This window comes from Thamnophis sirtalis, unplaced genomic scaffold, assembly GCF_051295495.1.
Source record: "Thamnophis sirtalis isolate CommonGarterSnake01/CBP01778 unplaced genomic scaffold, rThaSir2_p1.2 scaffold_14, whole genome shotgun sequence".
Classification (NCBI taxonomy): Eukaryota; Metazoa; Chordata; class Lepidosauria; order Squamata; family Natricidae; genus Thamnophis; species Thamnophis sirtalis.
The window spans coordinates 24237353-24262269 of record NW_028261394.1 but is presented as its reverse complement, the minus strand read 5'-3'; the positions used below and the strand labels follow the sequence as shown (position 1 = coordinate 24262269).

The window sequence follows — 24917 nt, the reverse complement described above, 5'->3', positions numbered from 1 at the left end:
AGCCAGACTACCTGACTGAGGGAGGCCAAGCACTGCTAGTCCCCAGCACCTTCCCCATTGGGCCAAGCTGGCTCTCTTTCTCAATCCTGGCTGAAGAGGAGATGTGGCGGGAACCTGATGCCAGGGCTTGGGAGCTGTTCAGATCGGTGGGCACAGGTGCAATCTTAGTAGGATGGTGTTGCTGCTTTAAAACTCAGTTGCCCAAAAGGGGTGGAGCTGGAAAGAACCCAGTCCCTGAATTTGAGAAAGATCCAATAACCTTGTAAAAGGCGATTTTCACCCGACCCAACAAATAAAATCCCAAATATTTCAGGAAAGCAAAAAGTATTTATGAAGAGGGCAGTCAAGTCTTTATATATAAATGATACATACATTCAGTATACGTGATGTGTCAGAAAGTAATGACTCAAACCAAACAATAAAAGACATTAATCAGATGTGAGGATTAAACAATAGAAATTGATTTCAGATAACAATTCACAAATGCTTAATATATGGGTTAAATCACTCCTTTTCCCGGTCAGATTTGTATCTTTCTTAACACAGATCAATCCTTGACGTACAACTACAGCTGGGACCAGAATTTTCATGGCTAAGCAAGGCAGTTATTAAGTAAATTGCAACCAATTTTATGACCTTTTTTGCCACAGTTGTTAAATGAATCACTTGCAGTTGTTAAGTGAATCATGTGGTCATTAAGCAAATCTAGGTTCTCCCATTGACTTTTTGCTCTCTTTTTATTTTGGGTGGTATAGACACTGATTGAAGAAATAGATGTGTTTTCAATGTGCCTTAGAGGATTTGTTAAGAATCCTTGCAACCATGATGACTCTTCAAAATCTATGTTCTTCTATGATTTTGAATGTTTGGATGAACCATCTTATTTATACCGTGTTTATATTGTATAGGTCCCATGTTGGCCCGGTGGTTAGAATGCAGTATTGCAGGCAATTCTACCCACAGCCTGGAGTTCAATCCTGACCAGCTCAAGGCTGACTCAGCCTTCCATCCTTCTGAGGTCAGTAAAATGAGGACTCAGATTGTTGTGGGCAGTATGAAAATATTGCTGGCATTAAACCGACCAGGGAGTGCTGTAAAGCGCTATGATAAATGCTAAACGCTACAGCTATCGTGTATACAACTTCACAAAAGCCTCAAGGGTCCTTATTTATTCTATGACTATTGCCAGAGGAGTCCGCTGGTTCTACTGAAAATTTCAATTCCTATGCAAAGCTGATAGTTCTAAAAGATTTCTAGACAGAGCAGGATTATCTTCTTGCAACAATCAAGCTTGCATCATGGAGGCCACTGGTTGCAGCAAGCAATGGTCCTTCCTCTAGAGCAGGGGTGTCAAACTCAATTTCATTGTGGGCCGCATCAGGGCTGTGTTCAACCTTGGGGGATGGGTGGGAGTGGCCAGGGTGGGCGTGGCTAGTTCAGCATCACTTGTGTCGGCACCAGTGGCGGGCCAGGCGCTCTGCCAGTGAAAACAGGGAGCTGAGCTTCGTTTTTGGCTGCGACGGCCTCCTGTAACCCTTTGCCAGCGAAAACAGCGCTCAGGAGGGCCGCACGCAGCAATCCTGAGCTCCGTTTTCACTGGCAGAGGCACTGTGGCCCAGTCCTTCAGTGTTTCCAGGACGGCTCCGTGTGCCAGATCTAAGTACCCCACAGGGCGGATCCGGGCCCCAGGCCTTGCGTTTGACACCCCTGCTCTAGAGCCCTGTGACCGACTTCATTTGGGAAGGTGAAGCTAGCTTGCCCTCGGAAGCCAACATACACTTGCCCAGTTGAAGAGAGGAGGCCAGACTGGCAACCCAGTGGTGAGCGACTCTATCTGAGAAATGTTTTCTGTTGCACCAAATTCTGTGTGGCTGAAGAAGTTATAACTCCATGTGTCCTTTCTCTTTGGCTGCCTTTTCCGGCAGGGTCTTGGTCCAGAAGGCCACGGCTTTCTCTTTCAGTTTTCTTCCCACCTTTTGCTTTACGCCTATTTCCAGATACTGCTCACTCAGGTCGTACCTGGGCCAGGTCACCAAGCCAGCTCCATTGGGGTTCCTAGAGACGGTTTAGCAAAGGGGGGGAAATTCCCGATACGTCACGTGACACCACCATGATGATGTGAGTTTGACACCCTGCTCTAATATGACCAGCCTCACTGCTGAAGTCTTAGAGCTCTGGTGCTCCTGGAGGTGATGGGTGCCCTTAGGAGACAATTTGGAAGGGGACATTCTCCGTAGCTATTAAGTCCAATTTATACCAGTTGTATAATCTACCTGAGTAGTAAATTTATGGACATGTGCAAAAATTCTGTGACTTACCCACTGCGAGCAAAATTAGCCCAGTATTTCATAATCACTTTGCTGAGCATTTTATCTTCTTCTGTTGCATTGTCTGCAGGCAGGAATATAAGGATGGTGTCAGAAAAAGAATTACAGCTTTGGATTGTTTAAAAGATAAAGAATAAAATCCAGAAGTAATATCAGCACCTTGAGAATCTCAGTAAAATGCAACTTTTGCCAGGCATGTATTATTATTATTTCATCAGACTCCTGATTAGCCTTTACCCACTCCTCACATGGCATCTGAGAACTCAACCAAACCTGGATTCAAAACACAGCCTAGTGCATGGCCCCATGGGAGTCTGACAACCAATCAGAATACAAGATCAAGATCAAAGGTCAGAGAGGGCATAAAACCGGGGACTTTCAGCATCTCAGCTCTTCTTTGCTTCTCCACCCAACAATGAAGTATGTGATCACCTTTTCTGTTCAGGACTCAAGCCATGTGGTCCTGTCCACCATTAAACCATCTTTCCATGTCTCCAGTGTCTTTTCCCCACTTGGAGTCGAACCCAGAAGGACATTTCTTTCAACACCTTCCTCACCCTGGTTTCCTTTCAGCCCATATTGGCAAAGTTGGCCTGCTAATAAGTTGCAGGTGGAACAAAAGCAGTTGGTCCCTCTCTGCTGAGAATCCAGAAAAGGTGGTGGCCCTTCTCTCAGCAGGAATGGGCCCACTGCCTTTAGGTTGGGCCAGTGCTCCAGACTCACCTGTGAAGAAGGGCTTCCCAAAGACAAAGCCAATTTCATCCCCATGGTCCACTTTAGTAAAGTCTGGCCTGAGGCTGTTGCATTCACTCAAACGATACTGCAGTTCATAGACGTAGGCCGGATAGCCGGCATCTGGAAAGACAAGAATGTGGCACAGAGCCACCATCTCTTATTCTCCAGGATTTGCTCTACCACAGCCAGATCCCGAAAGATGCAATTCTGGGTGATTCTGACCATACACAGGGAGCCCATGGATGGGAATGATTAGGAGCAGTTGAACACAGCTTGAGCTACTTGTTATCATGTGTGTGTGTGTGGGGGTGTGTGTTTGTGTGTGTTGTATTTGTGCTGATAAATAAATAAAGGGAGACTAGTATAGATCTATTTCAAGTTATTTAGCTCTCATCAGTAAGCCATACTTACTGGGATTCGAACCTGGGCTGTATTACATATTAGGCAGATGTGTTAACCACTAAGCCACAAGGTTCTCCTCCTATGTGTATGTGTGTGTGTGTGTGTGTGTGTGTATATACATATATATATATATGGGATACTGCTTCCTTTCTCTGTCTATCGGCTCATCACAAGAGACCATCACGACAGATAGCCATAATGAAAGCTGATGAGAGCTAAATAGCTTGAAATAGATCTATACTAGTCTCTATTTATTTATCAGCACAAATACACACAAATGTAACAAAGGCAACAGTAAAAATTATGGCTTTCTGTCGTGATGGTCTCTTGTGATGAGCCGATAGACAGAGAAAGGAAGCAGTATGCTTCCTCCCATATTTGGGCATACCAGAGGTTGTGACACACCACATACAAACATACATACATACATACATACATACATACATACATACATACGGACAAAGAAGTTCTGCTGTGATAAAAAGAAGCCTCTTCCAGCCTCAGAGGTCATCCTCTATGACCCTATCATGGCTCCAGCCTAAAATTCCCACCTTTTAAGGCAAGTGGGGGGGGGCTCTCTCTTCCTTCTCCTTTTGCAAGAAATTGTCCCAGTGTGCAACTTCTTATCAAAGAAATAAGGCGCCCAGTTCTGTGCCCAGAAGGGGCCTCTGATCACCCTGGCCACAATCGGCCAGACCGCTGGGGGCAGATGTGGGGAGGAGATGGCCTGTAGGGGTTGCTGGAGCTTCCAGGTCTCTGTCCTGACTTGACTGGACCACCCTCCTCCCCAGGCTCCTAATCAGATGTCGAGGGGCTGCAGGATGGGCATGAGCTGCCTATCCAGTTTTCTTGCATGAATGATGGACAGATGCCTGTCAAAACTCACCAGCTCCCAAGCCCCAACCCTGCTTTGCCCTCCTGTATCTGTCCATTTTGGGGGATGGTTTCCTGCTTGTAAACAACTGCCAGAAAACTGGAGGGGAGCAAACCCCGAAAGTCTCCTAGATATTTCCCTTTATCCTTTCTGGACACCTTCAGCAGAGCAACGCAGAGCAACGCAGGGCAGGCAGGGGCTACGGTCGATCGGAGGCCAGTAGTGGGGAAGGGAGCCCCTCCCTTCCCTTCCCCACCAAACTACAGCAGCCGTTTGACTTGTGGCTTTGAGAACGTCGCTAGCATCCTTTTAATTTTGGATTCTTTTGCATAATGCTGAGAGCTCAGGCAGAAATGACAAATCAGGGGGAAACCTGCAGATGGTCCCAAGCAGCCTACAGGCAGTCCTTGACTTACAACAGCTCATTTAATGACGGTTCAAAGTTATGATGGCCTTGGAAAACACAACTTGTCTCTGCACTTACGACCGTTGTACCTTGGAGTAGCAACTTGACTCCTTGGCAGCCCTCTCGTGTTTACTGTCATTGGGGGCCCCTTCCAATCCCCTGGTCCGTATTAGCAACCTTTACAGCCGGTTTCTGGCCAGCAAGGCCAACGGGGGATGCTGGCTTTGTGTAACGACCACAGGACAAACCATCATAGAATTTGGTCCGGTTACACGAGGACCCACTTTAAGACTGCACTGACTTACAAAAGAAATTCCAGTACCAACAGTGGTTGCAAGTCGAGGACAACCTGCAAAATGTTGCTGCTGGCCTCGCCTGCTGACCTTGCAACTGGCTGGCTGAAGGGAGGGAGGGATTTGATCAAAGAGGTTATGGGAGGAGACAAGACACCGGTCATTCTCCTAGATCTCATTAAGGCTGCTCAAACCCAGTTAGTTCCAATAGCTACTGACCTCGGTGGTGTCTGGCAGTAAGAATGCTTGGAGCAATGAATTCGGCATCCCCCAGTAAAGCCAGGAATTGATCTCTGAGTTGTTCCGGGTTCTGGAGATCCTGGAGATATTCATCAGCAACCAGAGGAAGGTCCTGAGGAGCCACTCCCTGTAACAGTCAAAGAAAGGTGGGCCAGCAATGTTGCAGCCATACTGGTTTTCAGGTTCCCAAGAACATTTCCTGGAAAGCCCAAGGTCCAGAGAACTTGTTTTATCAGAATTCTGTAAAACCAAGAAAAATAAAGGAACCTAGATAAACAAGAGAGTCGTAGTGGGTGTCAAGGATCAAACTCATCACCTTTTCCTGATTTTCCCTCCCATCCTATGTCTAGATGTCCTCAGGAGCTGCGCATCTCCTAGTACGGCTGGGCACAAAGCCCCTGGAAAGTCCAGAGGGGTCCGAGGGAAAGCAGGCAGGACTGAGGCTAGTGATAAATTCAGCCGCACCAAGAAAGTGCCTCTTACTGTGAGTTGCTCTGTGCTGCGTAGCAGGAGATTCGCAGTCTCTTTGTCAAGTCCCTTCGTGAAGTTTGGAAACTGGAGAAGCTGGATGGAGTAAAACCAGAAGGTTAATTCTGAGTGCAATCAGGAGAGCGGAGGCAAAAAGGCAGCAGCAGCAGCAGCCCTTCATCCACAAAGGGAAAAGGCCCACCTGAGGAAGCATCCACCCAAATTCATCATCATTGACCCCAATGATGTAGGGAAGATTATTGAAGTTTTTTTCTGCTAAGAGCTCTCTGGGACTCTTCGGAAAAAAACGACCATCAGCCACTGCAGGCAAAAAGAGAACGTGCTGGAGAGGAAAAAGAAATCAGTTTAACACCTTTTAAAATATTTTCATGGAAATCACAATAAACCCCCTAAGTTATGGTCAATAGAAATGGAAGAACATTATTAATTTCTGTACATAATTACAGTTTTAAATTGTTGTAACTTTAATTCTGCATCTCACGGTCCAATACTGTATTTTTATAGTCTCACCTTCATTTTTGGGTCACTTTGTATAGAACTGTCCTAAATCTGAGATGTGCTGAGTCAAAAGTCACCTTCCGTGAGTTCAGAGGAATTCTCCTTACATCAGACCTTAGAAGACAACTTCAGATGACATAGTCAATTGTTTCCTCCCCCATTTGTGCTCTCTGTTCTTTTTTTAGAATTTTTTTTTAGAATTTTATTAGTATTTGTAGGCCGCCCTTTTCCCTGAGGGGACTCAGGGCGGCTCACACAAAACCGGGAAGGGGGAATACAGACATTAAGACAGAAACATGTAATAAAATAGTAAGCAACATACATTCATCATTCGGGAGGGGTAACTATCCTTATCCCCAGGCCTGACGGGCGAGCCAGTTCTTCAAGGCTATGCGGAAGGCTTGGACGGTGGAGAGGGTACGAATCTCCACGGGGAGCTCGTTCCAAAGGGTCGGGGCTACTGCTGAGAAGGCCCTCCTCCTTGTAGTTGCCAGCCGACACTGGCTGGCCGATGGGATACGGAGGAGGCCTAATCTATGGGATCTTATCGGTCGCAGGGATGTAATTGGCAGAAGGCGGTCTCTCAAGTATCCAGATCCACCGCCATGTAGGGCTTTATGGGTGATTAATAGCACCTTGAAGCGCATCCGGAGATCGACAGGTAGCCAGCGCAGCTCGCGGAGGATAGGTGTTATGCGGGTGAATCGGGGTGCACCCGCGATCACTCGCGCGGCTGCGTTCTGCACTAGCTGAAGTCGCCGGATGCTCCTCAAGGGCAGCCCCATGTAGAGCACATTGCAGTATTCCAGCCTAGAGGTCACAAGGGCCCGAGTGACTGTTGTGAGCGCCTCCCGATTCAGGTAGGGTCGCAACTGGCGCACCAGGCGAACCTGGGCGAATGCCCCCCTGGTCACAGCCGTTAAGTGGTGGTCAAATGACAGCTGTGGATCCAGGAGGACTCCCAAGTTGCGTACCCTCTCTGAGGGGTATAAAATTTGACCCCCCAGCCTGAGTGGTGGAATATTAGCCAAATCTTTGGGAGGAAAACACAACAGCCACTCGGTCTTTTCTGGGTTGAGCACAAGCTTGTTAACCCTCATCCAGTCCATAACGGCCTCAAGGCCCCGGCTCATCACGTCTACCGCTTCATTGAGTTGGCACGGGGCGGACAGATACAATTGAGTATCGTCCGCATATTGATGGTATCTAATCCCGTGCCTGCGGATGATCTCTCCCAGCGGTTTCATGTAGATGTTGAATAGTAGGGGGGATAAGACCGAGCCCTGAGGCACCCCATAATTTAGGGGCCTAGGGGACGATCTCTGCCCCCCCACTAACACCGACTGTGACCTGTCCGAGAGGTAGGAGGAGAACCACCGTAGCCACTTTTTTCAGTCTTTCATGCATTTCTTTCTTGGGTTGGGGGGTTTCCTTCTAATTTGTCCATTTCTTTCTATCAAATTCCTAATAAATAATTTTTAAAAATGACATGGGCAATAGTAAGGCTTGTCAGCCTTTGAGGTAGCTCCAACCAGAAGGACATTCAGAAGTATGAATTGTGCACGTCTGAAAGTGCAGCTTCCCCACCCCCTTGTCCTTACAGTCCAAGAAATGAGGCAGGGTCCCTTTTGAGGCATCTGCCAGGCCCCCGTTCCTTCTACAGGCTTAGCTGCTCCTTCTCTGACCAGTGCCTAGTCTGTAGCTCTGCTTCCTGCCTTCCACAGCCTCCTGGACGATGAATTTGCCTTGCTGAAGCTTCAACCGTGCCTTTTCCACTCTCCCCACCCCCCACCCGGCAATATACTGAGTTTTTTTATTCAATGTTGATTATATTTACCACAATTCTGAACTAAACTCATGAAGAAGTACATTTTTAAATAATACATACGGATCAAAGAGTTTACATTACAAAAAGAAAGATGAAACACAGTAGCATGTTTATAATAAATGTGCTAGAATACATTAATAACAAGGTACCTAACTTTTTTTTAAATCAATTTTTATTGCAATTTTTTTTGTTCTAGGACTGCGATGGCTTTTTGTTGTTGGGCGCCAAAAATGAGAAGGTGCATGCGCAATAGCATGTGCGTGTGCCGGCACCTATAATGAAAAGTGTGCACCCACATGCGCATGTGCACACAACCCCATGCCACCCCACACGCGTGCCGCACTACTTGCCTCCTGAGCTTGGTATTTCCTCCAGTTGGCCTATTGGGTTTCTTTTTTGTCCTACCCAGGCTCTAGAGGCTTTTCTGAAGCCTGGGGAGGATGAAAACAGCCTCGCCCGGGGCCCCCAGAGACCTTCCAGAAGCTGGAAACAGATAGTTTCTGAACTTCCGGTAGCCCCATTGGGCCCGTTTTTTGCCCTCCCCAGGCTCCGTATGCTTTCCTGAAGCCTGGGGAGGCTGGAAATGGCTTCCCCTTGCCCTCCGGAAGGCCGAAAATCAGCTGGCCGGAGTGTGCATGCACGCTGGAGCTGACAGCTCGCGTGCCCGCAGATATGGCTCTGCATGGCCCCTGTGGCACGCATGCCATAGGCTTGTCATCACGGTTCTAGGACAACTTACTGCAGTCAGCTTGCTGCAACCTACTCTCTGTGGCCAACTCACTGCAGGATAACTTGCCATGGAACAATTAATCTGGGATTCTTATTCTTTTATTATTCATCAAAGCATTACAAAAGCTGGCAGTCATAGGAATTATTTCCTTTGATATAAGAGATAAAATAATGTTGACAAAAATGTAGTCAATAAAAATATAAGGAACTAATTGAATCCTATGTTTAAGTTGGCCACAGTGAGTTCGTTGTGGCAAGTTGTCCCATTCCATTTTACTATGCTTCACAGTTGTCTGGTGGAATTTCTCATCTCAAAGAAAACAAATCTCCAACTTGTGTGGGATTGTTTGGCTTTTTCTATGCTTCTTGCTCGAAAGCATCTTCTTCAATGAACAGACGGCAGATGGCTTCCTCCTTTTAATTTTCCAAAGCCCAAAGAGAATTGTTACTGGATAATTTTTAAATGGCTGATTGAGGGGTGCTGTTGTCATAACCTCGAATTTGATAAAACAAAGAATCTTACAATGTTTTCACAACATTCAGAAACTAGTTAACATATTTTTCAGAGTATAAGATGCTCCGGACTATAAGACGAACTTATCTTTTTGGGGGAGGAAAACAAGAAAAAAATAGCACATTGCCGCCGGTCGCTGCCTCCGCGCATCATATTTTCTGCCTCCACATGCCCCATTTTTGACTTCTGCATGTTGCATTTTTGGCCAGTTTCAGCCACCAATCCCCGCCACCTGGAACCAGCCAAAAACGCTATGTGCAGCGGCCGAAAATGCAATGTGTGGAGACACCAAACAGCAGCGATGTGCTGTGGCGATCCCTGCAGCATGGAATGGGTCTAAAATGGAGCATGCAGAGGTCAAAAACAGCCAAAGGGTGGGGTCCAGTAGGTGGGGGCAGCTTCAGCAGCATTCGGTGTATAAGACGCACCGCAATTTTCACCTACTTTTTTTGGGGGGGGTGCGTCTTATACTCCAAAAAGTACGGTGAGTATTTCTACCGCAGCAGTGCTGCAGTCTCTAGGGCAGTGATGTCGAACCTTTTTTGGCTCATGTACCAAAAGCAGGGGAGCAGGGCAGTCATGCATGGGCATGCCCCATCCATAATGCTATACACACGACCACAGTGTGCATGCATGCATGACCAGCGCTCCCCCCATTTTTGGCATGCTTTTTTCACCCTCCCCAGGCTTCAGAGACTTTATAGGAGCCTGGAGTGGGAGAAAACAGCCCCCCCCCTGCCCTCCCCCCAGAGGCCCTCAGGAGGCTTCAGGAGCTTCCCTGAAGCCCCCGGAGTGCAAAAAACTGGCCGTACAGGCAAACCGGAAGTTCAGAAACGGACTTCTGGTTTGCTCATAGGACTGATTTTAGCCCTCTGGAGCCTTCAGGGGCCTCCAGGAGGCTTCCCCGAAGGCTCCGGAGGGTGAAAAACAACCATACGAGCAACCTGGAAGTGACTTCTGGTTTGTCCGTACGGCCGATTTTCATCCTCCGGAGCCTTCAGGAAAGCCTCCTGAAGGCCCCTGAAGGCTCCGCAAGGCTAAAACCGGCCCTATGAGCAAACCAGAAGTCCATTTCCGAACTTCCAGTTTACCCGTAGGGCCAGTTTTTCGCGCTCCGGAGGCTTCAGGGAAGCTCCTGAAGCCTCCGGAGGGCGAAAAATGGGCTCAAAAGAAGGCTGAAGTCAGCTGGCCAGCACCCACATGCACGCTGGCCAGCTGACAGGGCAAGCCTCGCGTGCCCTGACAAATGGCTCCACGTGCCACCTGTGGCGTGCATGCCACAGGTTTGCCATCATGGCTCTAGAGCATGTGATAAATTCTGTGGTAGCCTGAAAGAGCATTGACTGAATGTTGCTTCGTATCCTATTCTGGACACCAAATTTAAAAATGATTCAAAGAAACTGCAGGAGATATACAGAACTGTCCTTCAATCAGAGGACTAGAAATTAAATCTTACTCAAAGAGACTGGGGAATTTGGTTAGTTTAGCCATGACAGATGAAACCGGAAGGAATGGTCAAAGAAAAACAATCTTCTTCAGGGGAAAGGCAGATCCATGAAATGCTCCTTCAATTACTGGGGCAGCCTTGTTGAGTCAGAAAGCTAAATAAGTCAGGTCTGCTTAGTACTTGGATGGGATTATAGATATGGGTCAGACACACCAGCCTCATGTCCAGCAGAAGTGTAACAGTGCAGAAACAATGTCCTTGGCTCCTCGGAGCCTCTGCACATCCTAAATCAGTGCTGACTTTCCTCAGGATCTGGTCGATGAAATCTGATTTCAGTGGGATTCCCCAGAGAAACATCACTGCCACCCATTTAGCTTTGCCCGAGGGAAGGAAGCTGGGGGAGTGGATGCTTCCCTGGATTGCTACACTGGGCAGGGTGTACATTAGGGGCGGGGTGGGGGCGCATGGAGCGGGTGGTAAAAAAAGTCCAGGTGTGTGAGGCACCTGAAGACCAGACCAATTCAATTGATCTTTTTCACCAGGTCCTGCAGGAGCTCCTGATCTGGACACTCCCAAATGGGTTTATATCTTCCAAGTGGACCAAACACCAATTTGGCTGCAGCCTTGGAAGAAACATGTAAGAAAGACAGATAAACGTTTGGCAAATTAATGAAGAAAGCTACTCTGGATAGAAGAAGCTGGCCAAGAAAAAGCCAAGCCAACATCTGAGCCTCTCCAGAATATGGAGACCAATATGGGCATCTGCTTGGCTGTGCCAGGCGAAATCGGGTTGCTCCTGCAAGGGAGAGCAGCTCATGCTACAGAAAAAGTTCCCCAGAGTGCGGGAGGAATTTACACTATCTATGTTGTTATCTTATTGTACATCTTGAATTACCTCTCCCGTTCTGGTGAAAAGGCGTTTTCTAGGTTTGCTTGGAGCCTTTTCCTGATGGAGAAGGTCTACCCCATTGCTTCCTGCCCCCCTCTGATGAGGCAAGTGCTTGAACTCACCTGTTCTTCTCCACCCAGATGCAGCCGGGTAAAATCCTGCAATCACAGTAGAAAGCAGGTCAGTTGAGGATGAGCAGCTCCAGGGAAAGGCCCTGCAACAGCCTTGGGGAAAATAATAGGAGAGCCAGCCTCCTCTGTCTACACTTTATGATCATTACGCTTTATACATATTCAAGAAAAAGTATGATTCTCATTCAACCGAATGACATGAAATGATCTTGAACATGATTCCACAGCCATGGCAACCTCCCTGAACGGTCCTTGATAAAGAAATGGGCAGTGCTGAGGTCTGCTGGGTATTGTGCCACCCAGCTGGGTCTTCATTAAGAGGGGATCATTGCTATCAGGAGCCTCTCTGTGAGGCCCTCAGGACCTGCTTGAGGTCATCAGCAGAAGAAGGAAGAGGGTTCTGGGCTCTTGGCACCCAGGGTGTTGTGTGTGTTCGGAGCTTCACACGCCTACACAGAAGACAGGTGGGGCTTCTACAGCACTGCTGACCACACCCAGCAGACCAACTCATATTTTGACAAGATGAGGACCAACCCCTCATGTATTGCAGGGACCTCTTACCATCTTCAGAGTAGCCAATAAGATTTCACTCTCTGTTTTCCCCCTGAGGCAGCGAACCATCTCAGCTGAACTGGAGGTAGGGCAGCTAATCGATTCAGCAATTTTCTGCAATCCAGACCAACAATTCAGTTTTAATAAATGTAATAAGAAGCAGGACATCCTGCAAGAGTTATTCATCCAGCATTTGGAAAATGCCGGAGGACTTTTAAGGAAGAGGGAGGAAGGCTGCTCTGGCTGACTACCTAAACTGGGCTCAAAGCCAATGGATAAAATTTGCAGAGTAGAATGATTTAAAAGCATGCTTCATTCTATTTGTGCTCCAATAGTAAGCGTGAAACAAATAATTGTACAGCTGTTTAGAAACATCTGGCTGAAGGTGACATTAGCCAGCTAATGGCCGTGAAATGGAGCAGGTGCACATACTGTGTCTCCAACTCACCAGTGGCCCTAGGGAACAGCTAGGGTGCCCCAGCTGCTTTGCTCCAGAAAAACCCCAGGAGGCCAGGAGAACCCCCTTCCCCTACATGCCTTCCTCCTCTTTTAATCTTCCCTCAAGGAAAAAAATCCCAGATCTAGAGCAATTGCTGCCTTGCTTTTCCAAATCTCACCTTAGCCTGCTTTTCTGGATGGGCATCGAACAACAAGTGTGCTAAGGCAACACCACTTTCTGAAATTGCTTTGTGGAACAAGCCTTTGGACAGAGGGGATAACACCTGGCCAGGGAGGAAAGAAAGAGCCACTTTTTTCAATCAATCCATTGCATCACCCAATAACTGTACTGGTTTTGCTCTGACTGTATTTGACAAGAGATTATCCAATCAATTGGCTTCAAACATTGATTGAACCACTTTGCTTCTTTCAAACCTTATCACTATTCAACATGCCAATGAACTGGGGGGAGGGAAGGGTGGAATGGAATGCTGAGATTTTGTGCACAGGTCGGGAGAGCCTTGAAACCATCAAGGCAGGGGTGGGTTTCAGCTAATACGCCCGTACCCATTCAGGAAATTTTGTGTGTCTTCCCATACCCATTCTGCAACCCGTACTGGAATGCTTCCCTCCCATGGCCTGCCCCCTTGCTTGCTCCCCCTGCCCACCAAGTTGCTGCTTGCTCACTCGCCGCGCCTGTCCCCACCAGGCTTGCCCCGCCCACCCACTTCTCTGCCAAAGTCACTCATTCACATGTTACTATTTAAATTCTTGACAATTAATTCATGCTTTGTTAATCTACCAAAAGTTGCATTTTAAATTATGGTTTTAGCATTGCTACATTGAATTCTTATTGTTAATACAAGCAAGAAATTGTTATACAATACTGTATATAATAACTTGCAATTCTCAGTTGCCACCTTAGGCTTGCTTATGCTTCACTGCTATGCAGTGACAGACTGCTATGAACTGTGGGGAGGGGGAATGAAGGGGAAACAAAAGTAAGTGCTGTATCTCCCTGGGATGCTGCTTCAAGGTCACCCAGCTGGAAGAAGGGGACTGCATACCAAACTAGGCTTGGACTGACTGTTAGGAAAACATCTTGCCTGAATCTGATTGATTACACTGGTGTGGGCAATAAGAGATAGTTAAGGGGGGGGAGGAGAACTTAGGGATTTTGGCATGCAATTTTCAGTTCTTGCTTTGCATACTTGATCTCTAATAAACTACCGTATACCTTTCTCAAAAAATGGAGCCAAAGATTGTTTCTATTTAGAGGTTTGTGGCAGGTCTCACAGTAACCTTCTCTCAAGCCATTACAGATAGGCCAGAAATTATGGGAATTACTAGAAATGAAATAGGACGTGAACTTACATGGGCAGAAGAGCTGAATCCACCTGCTGAATTCCCAAATATGGTAACTGATCCCGGATCACCCCCAAAATTTGCAATGTTCTCCTGGATCCACTGCAGAGCTACCACTTGATCTAGCAGGCCCCAGTTCCCTCGAGCATGCTCATCTCCAGTGCTGGGGGGAGAAGGAGAAGCAAGGAAATATGGATCCAGAGGAGATCCAGAGTCATTCTCCCTTTTGGCCTTCAAAGATTCATAGATATGAATGCCCCCCAAATAACATGAGGAGCCCTCCTTCTTCCTGGTCTGCAGGGCTGGGACACGGGCAACTGTGGGCCAGATGTTTGCAATCAGCCAGCACCCAGGAATTCACCATGCCAGATTGGCCTCTCTGGATCCACCTTGTATCAAATGCAATAAGTATTCATGTGCAGAGGCAACCCACTTTTCAGGGGAGAAAAGAATTCCAAGAGGCACTGGTGGAAGTTAAAACCCACCCCACTCCTAGAAAAATGAAATATCCTGGGAAATATTTAAAAGGCAGAATATTATATTTCCCTGGATAAGAAATGAAGAAACATGTTTTAGGCAGGAAACAGCCCCTACCTTTGTCAATGGGCCATTAAAAAGCCTGAGCTAGTCTACTCTCTGTGAAGTTCCCAAGAGATGACCTAATTAATTTACGAACCTCGAGACAGAGTTCAAACAAAACCCCTTCATTTATTAGGATCAACATCTTAGCATTACTTTTGTGTAGTCTAACTTTCGTTTAATTGCGTTTGAACTTTACCCTCCTAACTCCCCCCTTCTGTCCTGTGTCATAAATCGTATTCTCCAACTAGATTATAGAAATATGAGACCAAAGGTATGCATGGAATTCTCCTCCCTTCTAAAGTTGATAGTAGTCATGGAAACGCTTTAGATGTTGACATCTGTCCCCCCTCACTTAGTGACAACGACCTGAGTAAAACAAAGCAATTTGAGTACAGGTGTATAACTTAGGGATGTTTGCTTGGATTTTCTGCCTGGAATTTTGCTATAAGGTGATTAGCTTGGATATTTCTACTTTTCACCCAAGATGCCTCTGATAAGGGGTAGCCCTTCCATTTGATTAAGTATTGGAGTCGTCTCCTGTGCTACCTTGAATCAAGGTTGAACTTCATAATAGGTTTGGCCCCCTATTACCATAGGGCCCGGGGGCTCCCAGAGTAGTGGTCTCAGAGTAGATCCAAGCACGGGTTTTAAGAGGCTGCTATGAAATGCTGGGTGTATCTTCCCCAACAATTGAGGCGGTTTCAATTGCACTGTGACTGGGCTGATGATCTTCACTATGGGGAATGGTCCCATAAACTTTGGCTCCAGTTTCTTGCTAGGCAGTTTTAATCTCAGATATTTTGTGGAGAGGTAAATCTTCTCTCCCACCTGGAATGGCCATTGTGGAGCCTGGTGTTTGTCTGCCTGTTTCTTATAGGTTTGTGCCACTTTAGCCAGTGCCCTTTTGACATTTTTCCACGTCGCTTTCAGCATCGACATGCAGTCAGCCAAGCTGACTGAGGTGGGGGAATCCCTTGGATACTCAGGCATTGGGACCATACCGCTCACTATTTTGAATGGTGTGAGTCCTGTGCTACTGTGAACAGCATTATTGTACGCGACCTCAGCAAAAGATAAAAGGTCTGCTCAATTGGACTGCTGATAGTTAGCTCTGCCCAGCTGGAGAGGGGGTTTGCACAAGTGCCTGTTCTGCCCCCAGCCTCACCAAGCCCTTGCGCAGCTCTCCCAGGGCACCACCGCTGGCCGCCGCCGCCCGCTGCCACCATGCTTCGAGCATAACTTCCAAACTCCAAAACTTGGAGCCGAGTCTTCCAGCTTCGGCCGCTCTAGGAGTGCTCTCTATGGTGGGCCGGCTGCTGGAAGACTCTCTGTCTGGAAAACTCTCTGGCCGGAAGACTCTCTGGCCGGGAACCGGCCCACCGTAGAGAGCACTCCTAGAGCGGTTGATGCTGGAAAACTCGGCCCCGAGTTTTGGAGTTTGGAAGTTATGCTCAGAGCGTGGTGGCGGCGCCGGCACCCTGGGAGAGCTGCACAAGGGCTTGGTGAGGCTGGGGGTGGAACAGGCACTCGCACAACCCCCCTATCCAGCCAGGCAGAGCTCCATGCACTGACCTAGAGGGTATCCCGAATGTGCCAAGCTGCGGGAACTGGGGGGCGGGCAGAGCGCCATGTGGCTTGGCGCCTTAGTGATACCCCCTAGGTTAGTGAATGGTGCTCTGCCTGGCTGGAGAGAGGATTTACCGGGCGGCTGCTCATGAGCGTGGTTATCTCATGGCTGCTTTGCCCCTGAGGCTGTTCCCGACACTTCAGGAGCCCACGGACAAGGGAGCAGCCGCCTGGCAACTCGCCCCTCCGGCCAGGCAGAATGCCACTCCCCAACCTAGCGGTATCCTGAAGACAGCAAGCAATGTGAGTGCCTTTCCCTCCCTTCACGGCTCCTGCAGCTTGGCGCTTTCGGGATATCGCTAGGTCAGTGAGCGGTGCTCTGCCTGGCTGGAGGGGGGGTTGTCCAGGGGGGTTATTTTCGGGAGTGGGCTTATATTTTTGCCCACGCGAAAAATGTGGCAAGGCGTTAGTTTCAGGACAGGTCGTATTTTTGGGAAAATATGGTAAGCAATCCTCCCTCCAGCAGTTCTCAGTGAGGAGGGACGAAGACAAAAGGAAAAAGCACTAGGCAGCATAAATGAAAAGAATTTAAAAGCATCTTGTGCCCTCTGCTCCATGCTGTGCATTTCTGCTCTCTTTCTGAGCAAGAGCAGCTGGTAAAACTCAGGATTTAAGGGAACCCGAACTCTTTAGAGGAAGGACGAAAGATGAAGAGGGGTGTGCTATCATCCAGGTGAAGATGAAGAAAACAATATCAGCTTACCTGTAAAACCCGGGAATGCCCAAGCGGTATTGGATCGCCACCACAACTACATTTTCATAAGCAGACAAAACAGACCCATCGTATGTGGATGCTGAGCCCAGCAGAAGTCCTCCACCATGGACCCAGACCATCACCTGGAAGCAAAATGCAACAGGGCAATGGAAGTGACTCTCCGGAAGATGAGAACCGACTCAGAAGCCCTTCTGCAAGTGTGGACAATTATTTACTGCACAAAATGGAATAAAAGTAGATTTAGATGCAATATCAATAAACAATGTTGAATGCTACTTGATTTCACCTTAGACTGCGGGACCAAATCAAACCCAGAAACAAGAAAGCCGCATTGCCCAGCGGAGTAATTGCTTACCGGCACCTGCTCCGCCTTATCAGTGTGGACTGGCACGTAGATGTTCAGGTACAAGCAGTCCTCCGTGATGCGCAAGGCGATCTTTTGTCCTGTGTTAGCAAAGGCATCCGAGAGAGCTTGTCCCGCCAGCGGATCCTGCAGACACCTTGTAGAGACCAAGCAGAAGCGTCTTCAGGGTCTGAACCATCAGCAGAATTGGTAGCCTACAGTTGCCTAAGAACACTTGAGGCATCATCTAAGCCAGTGGTTCCCAAACTTGGCAACTTTAAGACTGGCTGGAGAATTCTGGGAGTTGAAGTCCACAAGTCTTAAAGTTGCCAAGTTTGGGAACCACTTATCTAAGCCAGTGGTCCCCAGCTTTTCCGACCTTGTGCGCCCACCACTTGCATAAATGGAGCTTCATGTGCGTGGGAGAGTGCCCGTCACTGTGCACATGGAGTTGTGTGCGCGCTCACCTGCCTCTTGCATGGCCTGGTTCTGAGTGGGCCGCAGTTCAATATTAGACCACAGTCTGGGGTTTCGGGACCCCTGTCTACGCTTTCCTGCCTTCGAAATAATTTCTGTAATATATTTTTATTAGTTTCTCAAAATATAAAATACACAGAAATTTTAAAAAGTAATAGAAAACTAGGAGAAGGAAAAATAAAAGAAAATATGGTGTAAAGAGGAAAAAGAAATAAAAAGGCATGGAATTCCAACTCTGCTTAAGATAGTAGAAGATAACAGTACAACCTTAATTTTTTACTTTTACACAACAGTATATACTAGTCATTTCTATAGCAACACATCTATGTAATCAAACAAACAAAAACAAAGTTTCAATTTTTTTTCATTACAAGCACAAAAGGAAGCAATTTCCAAATAGAAACAAAATTAAATATATACCCATCTTTGAATAAAAGAGTCAATTTGACCATCTTTGCTTCTGCTTGCTGTGGGGACTAGTATATGCCTCTGTTTACTGATTAATAAACTGTTACAATTCTATTAAAACAATTCCCCATATTATTTCAATTTTTTAACCCTAAAGGGAGAAAACATTTTTCTAGTTTTGATATTTTACAAACTTTAAAAATCACTCAAATATTATATATAATTTAAAACACAAAACTACATTAAATCTTTCACTCAATTATATATATAACATAAAAATAAGAGTTTATAGAGTAAAATCTTTTTCTTCTCTTATTTGCAAATTTGTTCAATTATATTTTACAAACTTTGGGAATTACATAAAAGGACAGAAAACATGCATTTACATACTCATTTTATAAATATAAAACTACCTTACAGCTTTCTTTCAACACATATATCAGACTTATAAAAATCCAACCTAAGTCATTAAATTTCAATTTACTTTTTTCTTGGAAAAAAGCCAAGGAGCTCTACTCTTCCAGATCTGATTTTGTTTCTTGTTTCTTGTTATTTATTGTGTCCTGGCCAGCAGATGGCGCTGTGCAAGGCGCCTCTGATTGGCCTGGACGCGCCTGCCAGCTGGCGGGAAAAACCGGGGTTTCTCATTGGCTCCCCGTCTGACAGCTTCTGGTATAAATAGCTGTCAGACGGGGGTTGTCTTGTCTTGCCTGTTCTAGTATTGAATAAAAGGTTCCTGTCAATGTTCCCTCTAATTTTTTTTCAGTGTGAGCGGAAAAGTATAGTGTGTGAGCTGCACAGTTTCATGCCTGAGCACCTAAGAGAGCCACAGTTTGAACTGCTGTCGCGTCTGCTGGACATTTGTGCAACCTTCCAAGCGTCAAGCACCAATTGCGAGCGAGGTTTCAGCCCGATGAATGCCAGACATGAAAAGTGCCACTCAAACACTATACTTTTCCGCTCACCCTGGAAAAAAAAAGGCTCTCTGCTCAGCTTTTAGATCGTTAGACTGGCTAGAGAGAGACATGGCACCAACAGGGTCCTGGGTCCTGGCATTTTGCAGGCAACCTGTCCTCTCACATTCCTTTGGAATGCAACCCATCACATGTGAATTAGATTTTGCCAATTATCCTATTAAAAGATAACGCTATTATTCTAAAATATGACTAACTCAATATTAAAAACTGTAAATATGTAATGCTGATAAATAATAGCAGTAATTGTTATTTAGTATGATTAAAATCAGTATTGATATATCAATATAATATCTATCGAAATTGAAAATATACACTAAAATAACAATACAAATATATAATGTGGAATATAAATGTAATAAATATAATATATAAATGCAACATAAATGTAATAAAATAATTTATCATGAAACTCTCCCCCTTTAAAGTAGTAAGATCAATTAAATAGTCTAGCAAGTTTGGACAATATGCTATATGTTATGTTACTTAAGAATATATATACCTCAGAATCAGATACAACATCCACATCATTTCCAACTGAGTCAATAAAATCATATGTACATTTTTATTATTATTTAAGTTTTGTACCCTATCTTTTCTAACTAACGTTAACTTTAAAAAGATGTTACATCAGACTACAATACAAGTAATTAAATGAAGACTAAAATAAGTGTTTTGGCATATTGAGCTTTTTATATTTCTTTCTTATATTTCTTCCTTAGTTGAGAACTTGCTCCTCAGCTTACTTACGCATTAACTGTTTGTTGCTTTTATGGTTTATTCATTCACTGCTCCATCTTCAGTTTTTTTCACAGGGGGCAGGCCTTCCTTCCTCCCTCCCTCCCTTCCTTCCTTCCCTCCCTCCCTCCACTCCTTTGGCCACCAATTTTGATCCAATTCTCTCTCTCTCTCTCTCTCTCTCTCTCTCTCTCACACACACACACACACACACACACACACACACACGTTCTTTGGGGGGGGGGTTGAATTACTCCGCCTCACTGCGCAAAGTCGGCTCAGCATGTGTTCGGCCCCCACTTACGCCGAATCAAATCCGCGGCCGGCGGGACCAGGGGGTTGCATTTCAAAGCCACCAGTCCTCTTGCTTCTTCTCCTTCACCGGCAAAGCTCCCGCTGGCGCCCCCGCCCATGGCAGCGGCGGTGGTGCCTCCCCCTCCGCTCGGAGCACCTCAGCTGGGCTCTGGGTTACCCCTGCCGCCGCCTCCACCTCCGCCGCTTTCCTACTAGCTCCCGCAGCCTCAAAAGCACGAGAGAGGTGGAAGGGGGAGGGATAACATGGGAGCCAGCTCAGGTGCTCCGCGTGGAGGGAGAGGCACCACTGCCACTGCCATGGGCGGGGAAGCCAGCGGGAGCTTTGCTGGTGGAGGAGAAGAAGCAAGAGGACTGGCGGCTCATCAAAACAAGACTGGGGAGGTCCTTTGTGGGCGGCCAGTTCTAGCCGCCTGCAAAGGACTTCCTCATGTTTGCTTTGGTAGAAATCTCTGCGCGGCAGTTAGAAACTGCTGCGCGGGGATTTCTTTCCATGTGCGCGGCCGCGCAGGCGCGCACCTTAGAGGGAACAGTGGTTCCTGTTACAGTTAACCGGTCTCCTCAGTCTGTGTCCCTCAGAACATAAAACTGGTGACGAGGGCTGGAGAACTGGATTCTTACTGCGTGCCTCCCATGGCTGCCGCTACTGTTTTTTCACCTTCGGACAGAGTCTGAGGCATGGGATGCGTTCATGGAATGCTTTGAATGCTTCCTCCTGGCCCATGACTTAACCGATCTGTCTATTGACAGAAACTGCGGCATTTTCCTCCATTACTGTGGACCAGAGATGTTCACTACGGCTCGAGCTCTCTCTGCTCCCACTCCGGTCTACTCTGTGTCATGGGACTTGCTCCTGTCGAGGCTGAAGACCCACTACGAGCCCGCGCCCTCCCATTTTGCAAGGCGCCAATTCTTCTGCCACTTTGTGCAGAAAGAAGGGCAATCTATTAGCCAATACGTGGCTACCCTATGGGCTATGGCCATTAACTGTGAGTTCGCTGACCTGGACGAGGCCCTCCTAGAACAGTTTATTTACGGCCTCAGGGACGTCCATTTGCATCGCCGGATTCTCTCCCGCTCTGAGCTGATTCTTAAGATAGCTGTTGATGATGCCTGTGCCTATGAAATGGCTGACCGGTCCACTCCCGATCTCTGCCATTTCCCTCAACCTGCTGCTCCTAGGTTCCTGCCTCCTCTATCTACCGCCAGCAGGCCTCGGACGTGTTCCAGTCCGAGCTGGACCTGGCTATTGACCACCTACAGTCTCTCTCACCTAAAGATGGCCGTTCCTGCCTCAGCTGTGGCAGCAGGCATGTCCGATCTACTTGCCGCTTCCGCACTGCCATCTGCCACAAGTGCAGCAAGAAGGGACACTTAGCATCCATCTGCAAGTCCACCCTGCCTGAACACCGCCAGTCAAGCCTGCCTGCTTGTATCTACCGCCCTCCGGCCCCTCCTACTGCCCGCCACCAAAATTGCCTCTCTGTCGGGGACGCGGCCGATGCATACCCCGAGTGGCTGGTTGATTCAGCCTCTTCCTCCTCTATGGGGGGGTCGGGGTAAGCTCCATCTCCTCCTCCTACTGGAAGGCCAGCACTGTTTTATGGAGTTGGACATTGGCTCCGCTAGACACTGGCTCCTATGCACTCTTTTGCCCCACTACAAGGAGCGCCAGCTGGTTCCCGCTAACTGCCGTTTACGTGACTACCAGGGGAACCCAATTTTGTTATTAGGCTGCGGCCATTTCCTGGTTTCCTATGGTGATTTCCAGGCCCACCTTCCCCTCCTGATTGTAAAAAGTCCCTTAGCCTCTCTTCTGAGGTTGGATTGGTTCCGGGCTCTTGGGCTGCCTATTGCTGGGGTCCACTCTACCTGCTCCTCTCCGCCCCTAGGGGATGACCTTTCCTCCCTCCTTTCCGACTTCGCAGACGTTTTCTCCCCTCTTTACACTGCTATACAGGGACCCCTATCTCTCTGAGCCTAGACCCAGTGGTCGCCCCCATTCGCCTGAAGGCAAGGCGCCTGCCCCTCGCGTTGAAGGCTAAGGTTGACGCGGAGCTTGATAAGCTTCTAGCACAGGGCATTCTGGAGCCAGAGGACTTTGCCCCCTGGGAGACCCTAATTGTGGTCCCCTTGAAATCTGATGGATCCATTAGAATCTGCAGAGATTTTAAGTCCACCGTCAACAAGGCCCTGCAAGCCCATCCCTATCCAGCGCCCGTAGTCCAACATGTTTTACATGTCCTAGGCAAGGGTAAGATTTTTGCCAAATTAGATTTAGCGCAGGCATATCAACAGCTGACAATCGTCATGCACCGTGGGGCTTTTAAATGCCGCCGTCTGCAGTTTGGCATTAGCTCCATGGCATCCCTGGGGTCACCATGTATTTTGGAGGACAGACCAGGACTCGTCAAAATACTGTGGATGGTCTTGCAGCATTTCTGTGCCGCTGGCCTCCGTTTGAAGGCCTCCAAATGCCAACTAGGGGTGTCTGCTGTTCCCTTCCTTGGCTATTGGATTGACCAGGCCAGCATTCATCCAGCCACGTCCAAAGTTGAGGCCATTCTAGCTGCTCCTACCCCTACTAACAAGGTTGAGTTGCAGGCTTTCTTGGGCCTCCTCAACTTTTGCTCTGCCTTCATCCCCCATAAGGCCACTCTTGCGGAGCCGCTCCACTGGCTGCTGGACAGCTCCATTCCCTGGGTTGGGACCAGCCGCGAGGCCCAAGCGTTCGCGGCTGTCAAACGCTCTTTAACCAATCCTTCCTGATGATAACATAAGAGCCATAGGCTTTTCTAGATGGTTAACCGTCATCACTCTGTGATCAGATGCAGAGAGGGAAGCACCTTTTTTGACTTGGTAAAAGCTCTTCACTTACATGGGCGGGTAAGAGGTTGCCTCTCTGACACCAGTCCAGGGTTCTGCCAGTTGCGGAGGGGAAAACCGCAAAGATCCAATAGGGGGTTTTGCGTAGGGAATTCCAAGGAAAACCTCCACATCTCTCTCAGCTCCTCTCACCCTGATCCGCTGTCCTTGGAGTTCTCCATTTTGGGTGCGGACCCGAGGAGGGCCGGGAGTTTTTCCTGTACAAGGAAGAGGCACTTGTAATTACGAAGGCCAGACAGAGATCTCACTGGCTTTCTTACACAGGAGATAAGAGTTACACCGCATATTTTCTTTTAGGGTTCATTGTGGCTGGGCTATGTACTTTTTTCTTGGAAAGCACTACCATAGTTTTCTTGTTTGTTTGTTTGTTTGTTTGTTTTAAAAAATCAATTCCAAAACCAAGTGGTTGAAAGAAACATAATGGTTGGTTTGGAGGAATGCAGAATACTGTATGTGTTTAGTATTTATGAATGTAAAGTGAGAGACATGATTCCTCTTCTACTTAAATAAAATATATCCTAAAGCATCATCAACAGATGAGAACACCCAATTACCACCAGTCAGACAGGAAGAGAGAACAGAGAAGTAGAGACAAAGGGGGTGAGGAAGAGCCAGTGCTTCATTCTCTCTACCCTAACCTAACGGCACCTTTCTGTCAGTAAGTCAGGAGAAGCCAAAGTCTATATGTTGCAGACTCCAGCTAACATGATCGACAAAATCGCCTTCAGTGTGTCACCACAAATCCATGACTCCATTTACACATGACCATCATGCCAAACTGCAGCTGGGGACCACCTAGTTCTTGAGTTGTGCAGCTCCAGATTCAAAGCAGAAGAGATGCTGAGGGACTTCATGGCCTTCACTTCAGCTCCTTCAACAGCCTCGATTTTTCTGGGCTCATATAAACTGCCTGAACTCAAGAAAATGTGTATTTGAGTTAAGGAGTTGATGAGACTGGCAGACCATGTTGCTACTTCCTTAACACCTCTTTAATCAGTGGTGTGATTCAGCCAGTTCACACTGGTTCAGCCAAACAGCTAGCTAACTGCTTGTGCAGTTCAGAGAACCAGCTGAAAATAAAGTGCAAGAGAGGTTTTAGGGAGTGCCAGATAGAAGATCTTCTGTGGTTCATTCCCAGGAGCACTGACCCTCCGGGTAGGAGTTCCTGGTAGAAGGAGTGGCTGTGGAAAAGCTCCCTTCAGACAAGGGAAACAAAGGGAGACCGAGGCTTCTTCCATTTGATCTCCGAATCTAATATTGAAAACTGTAATCAGGTAGATGCTCTTCTACACAAGTCTATTTTTCATTAAGGGACTGCACATTGACAAAAACAGGATTAGTTTTCCAAATCAATGACTCAAGGACAGATTTTACTGCCATGAGTGGTTCTTCTCCATTTTTGGCTCCTGCAAAAGGATCAAATCTTTTCAAATTTTGTAACCTTACCTCCATCTGCCAGAACTGGGTCCCAAAAGACCAGGAGGAGGGAGAGCCACCAGACCGACTTCATTTCTGCTTGGGGCTGAAAGCCTGAAATACCAGCAGAAGGGCGGGTGTGGACTTATAAACAGAAATGCTTACGTAACTTTCACTTCCGAGCATTAAATTTCAAGGAAGACAGGCTGCATTATGTCTCCATATCTTGTTTCCTTTTTCCCCTCCCACATTACTGGAAAAACAAGAAGCAAGGAAAAGCTCA

General features: G+C 47.3%; 1 protein-coding gene across 1 annotated transcript; it reads right to left on the bottom strand.

The window, feature by feature from the left end:
* Nucleotides 1–307: 307 nt before the first annotated feature.
* Nucleotides 308–24917, bottom strand: LOC106547493 (fatty acyl-CoA hydrolase precursor, medium chain). The gene is made up of 14 exons (XM_014064698.2): nt 24665–24917; nt 23211–23415; nt 17436–17580; nt 17069–17202; nt 14167–14320; nt 12972–13076; nt 12364–12468; nt 11794–11829; nt 5948–6088; nt 5761–5841; nt 5257–5404; nt 3051–3182; nt 2319–2391; nt 308–2055 (listed from the first exon to the last, which is right to left on the bottom strand). Exons 1-14 carry the CDS (start codon nt 24726–24728, stop codon nt 1881–1883), a joined length of 1698 nt encoding a protein of 565 aa, XP_013920173.2. The 5' UTR covers nt 24729–24917; the 3' UTR covers nt 308–1880.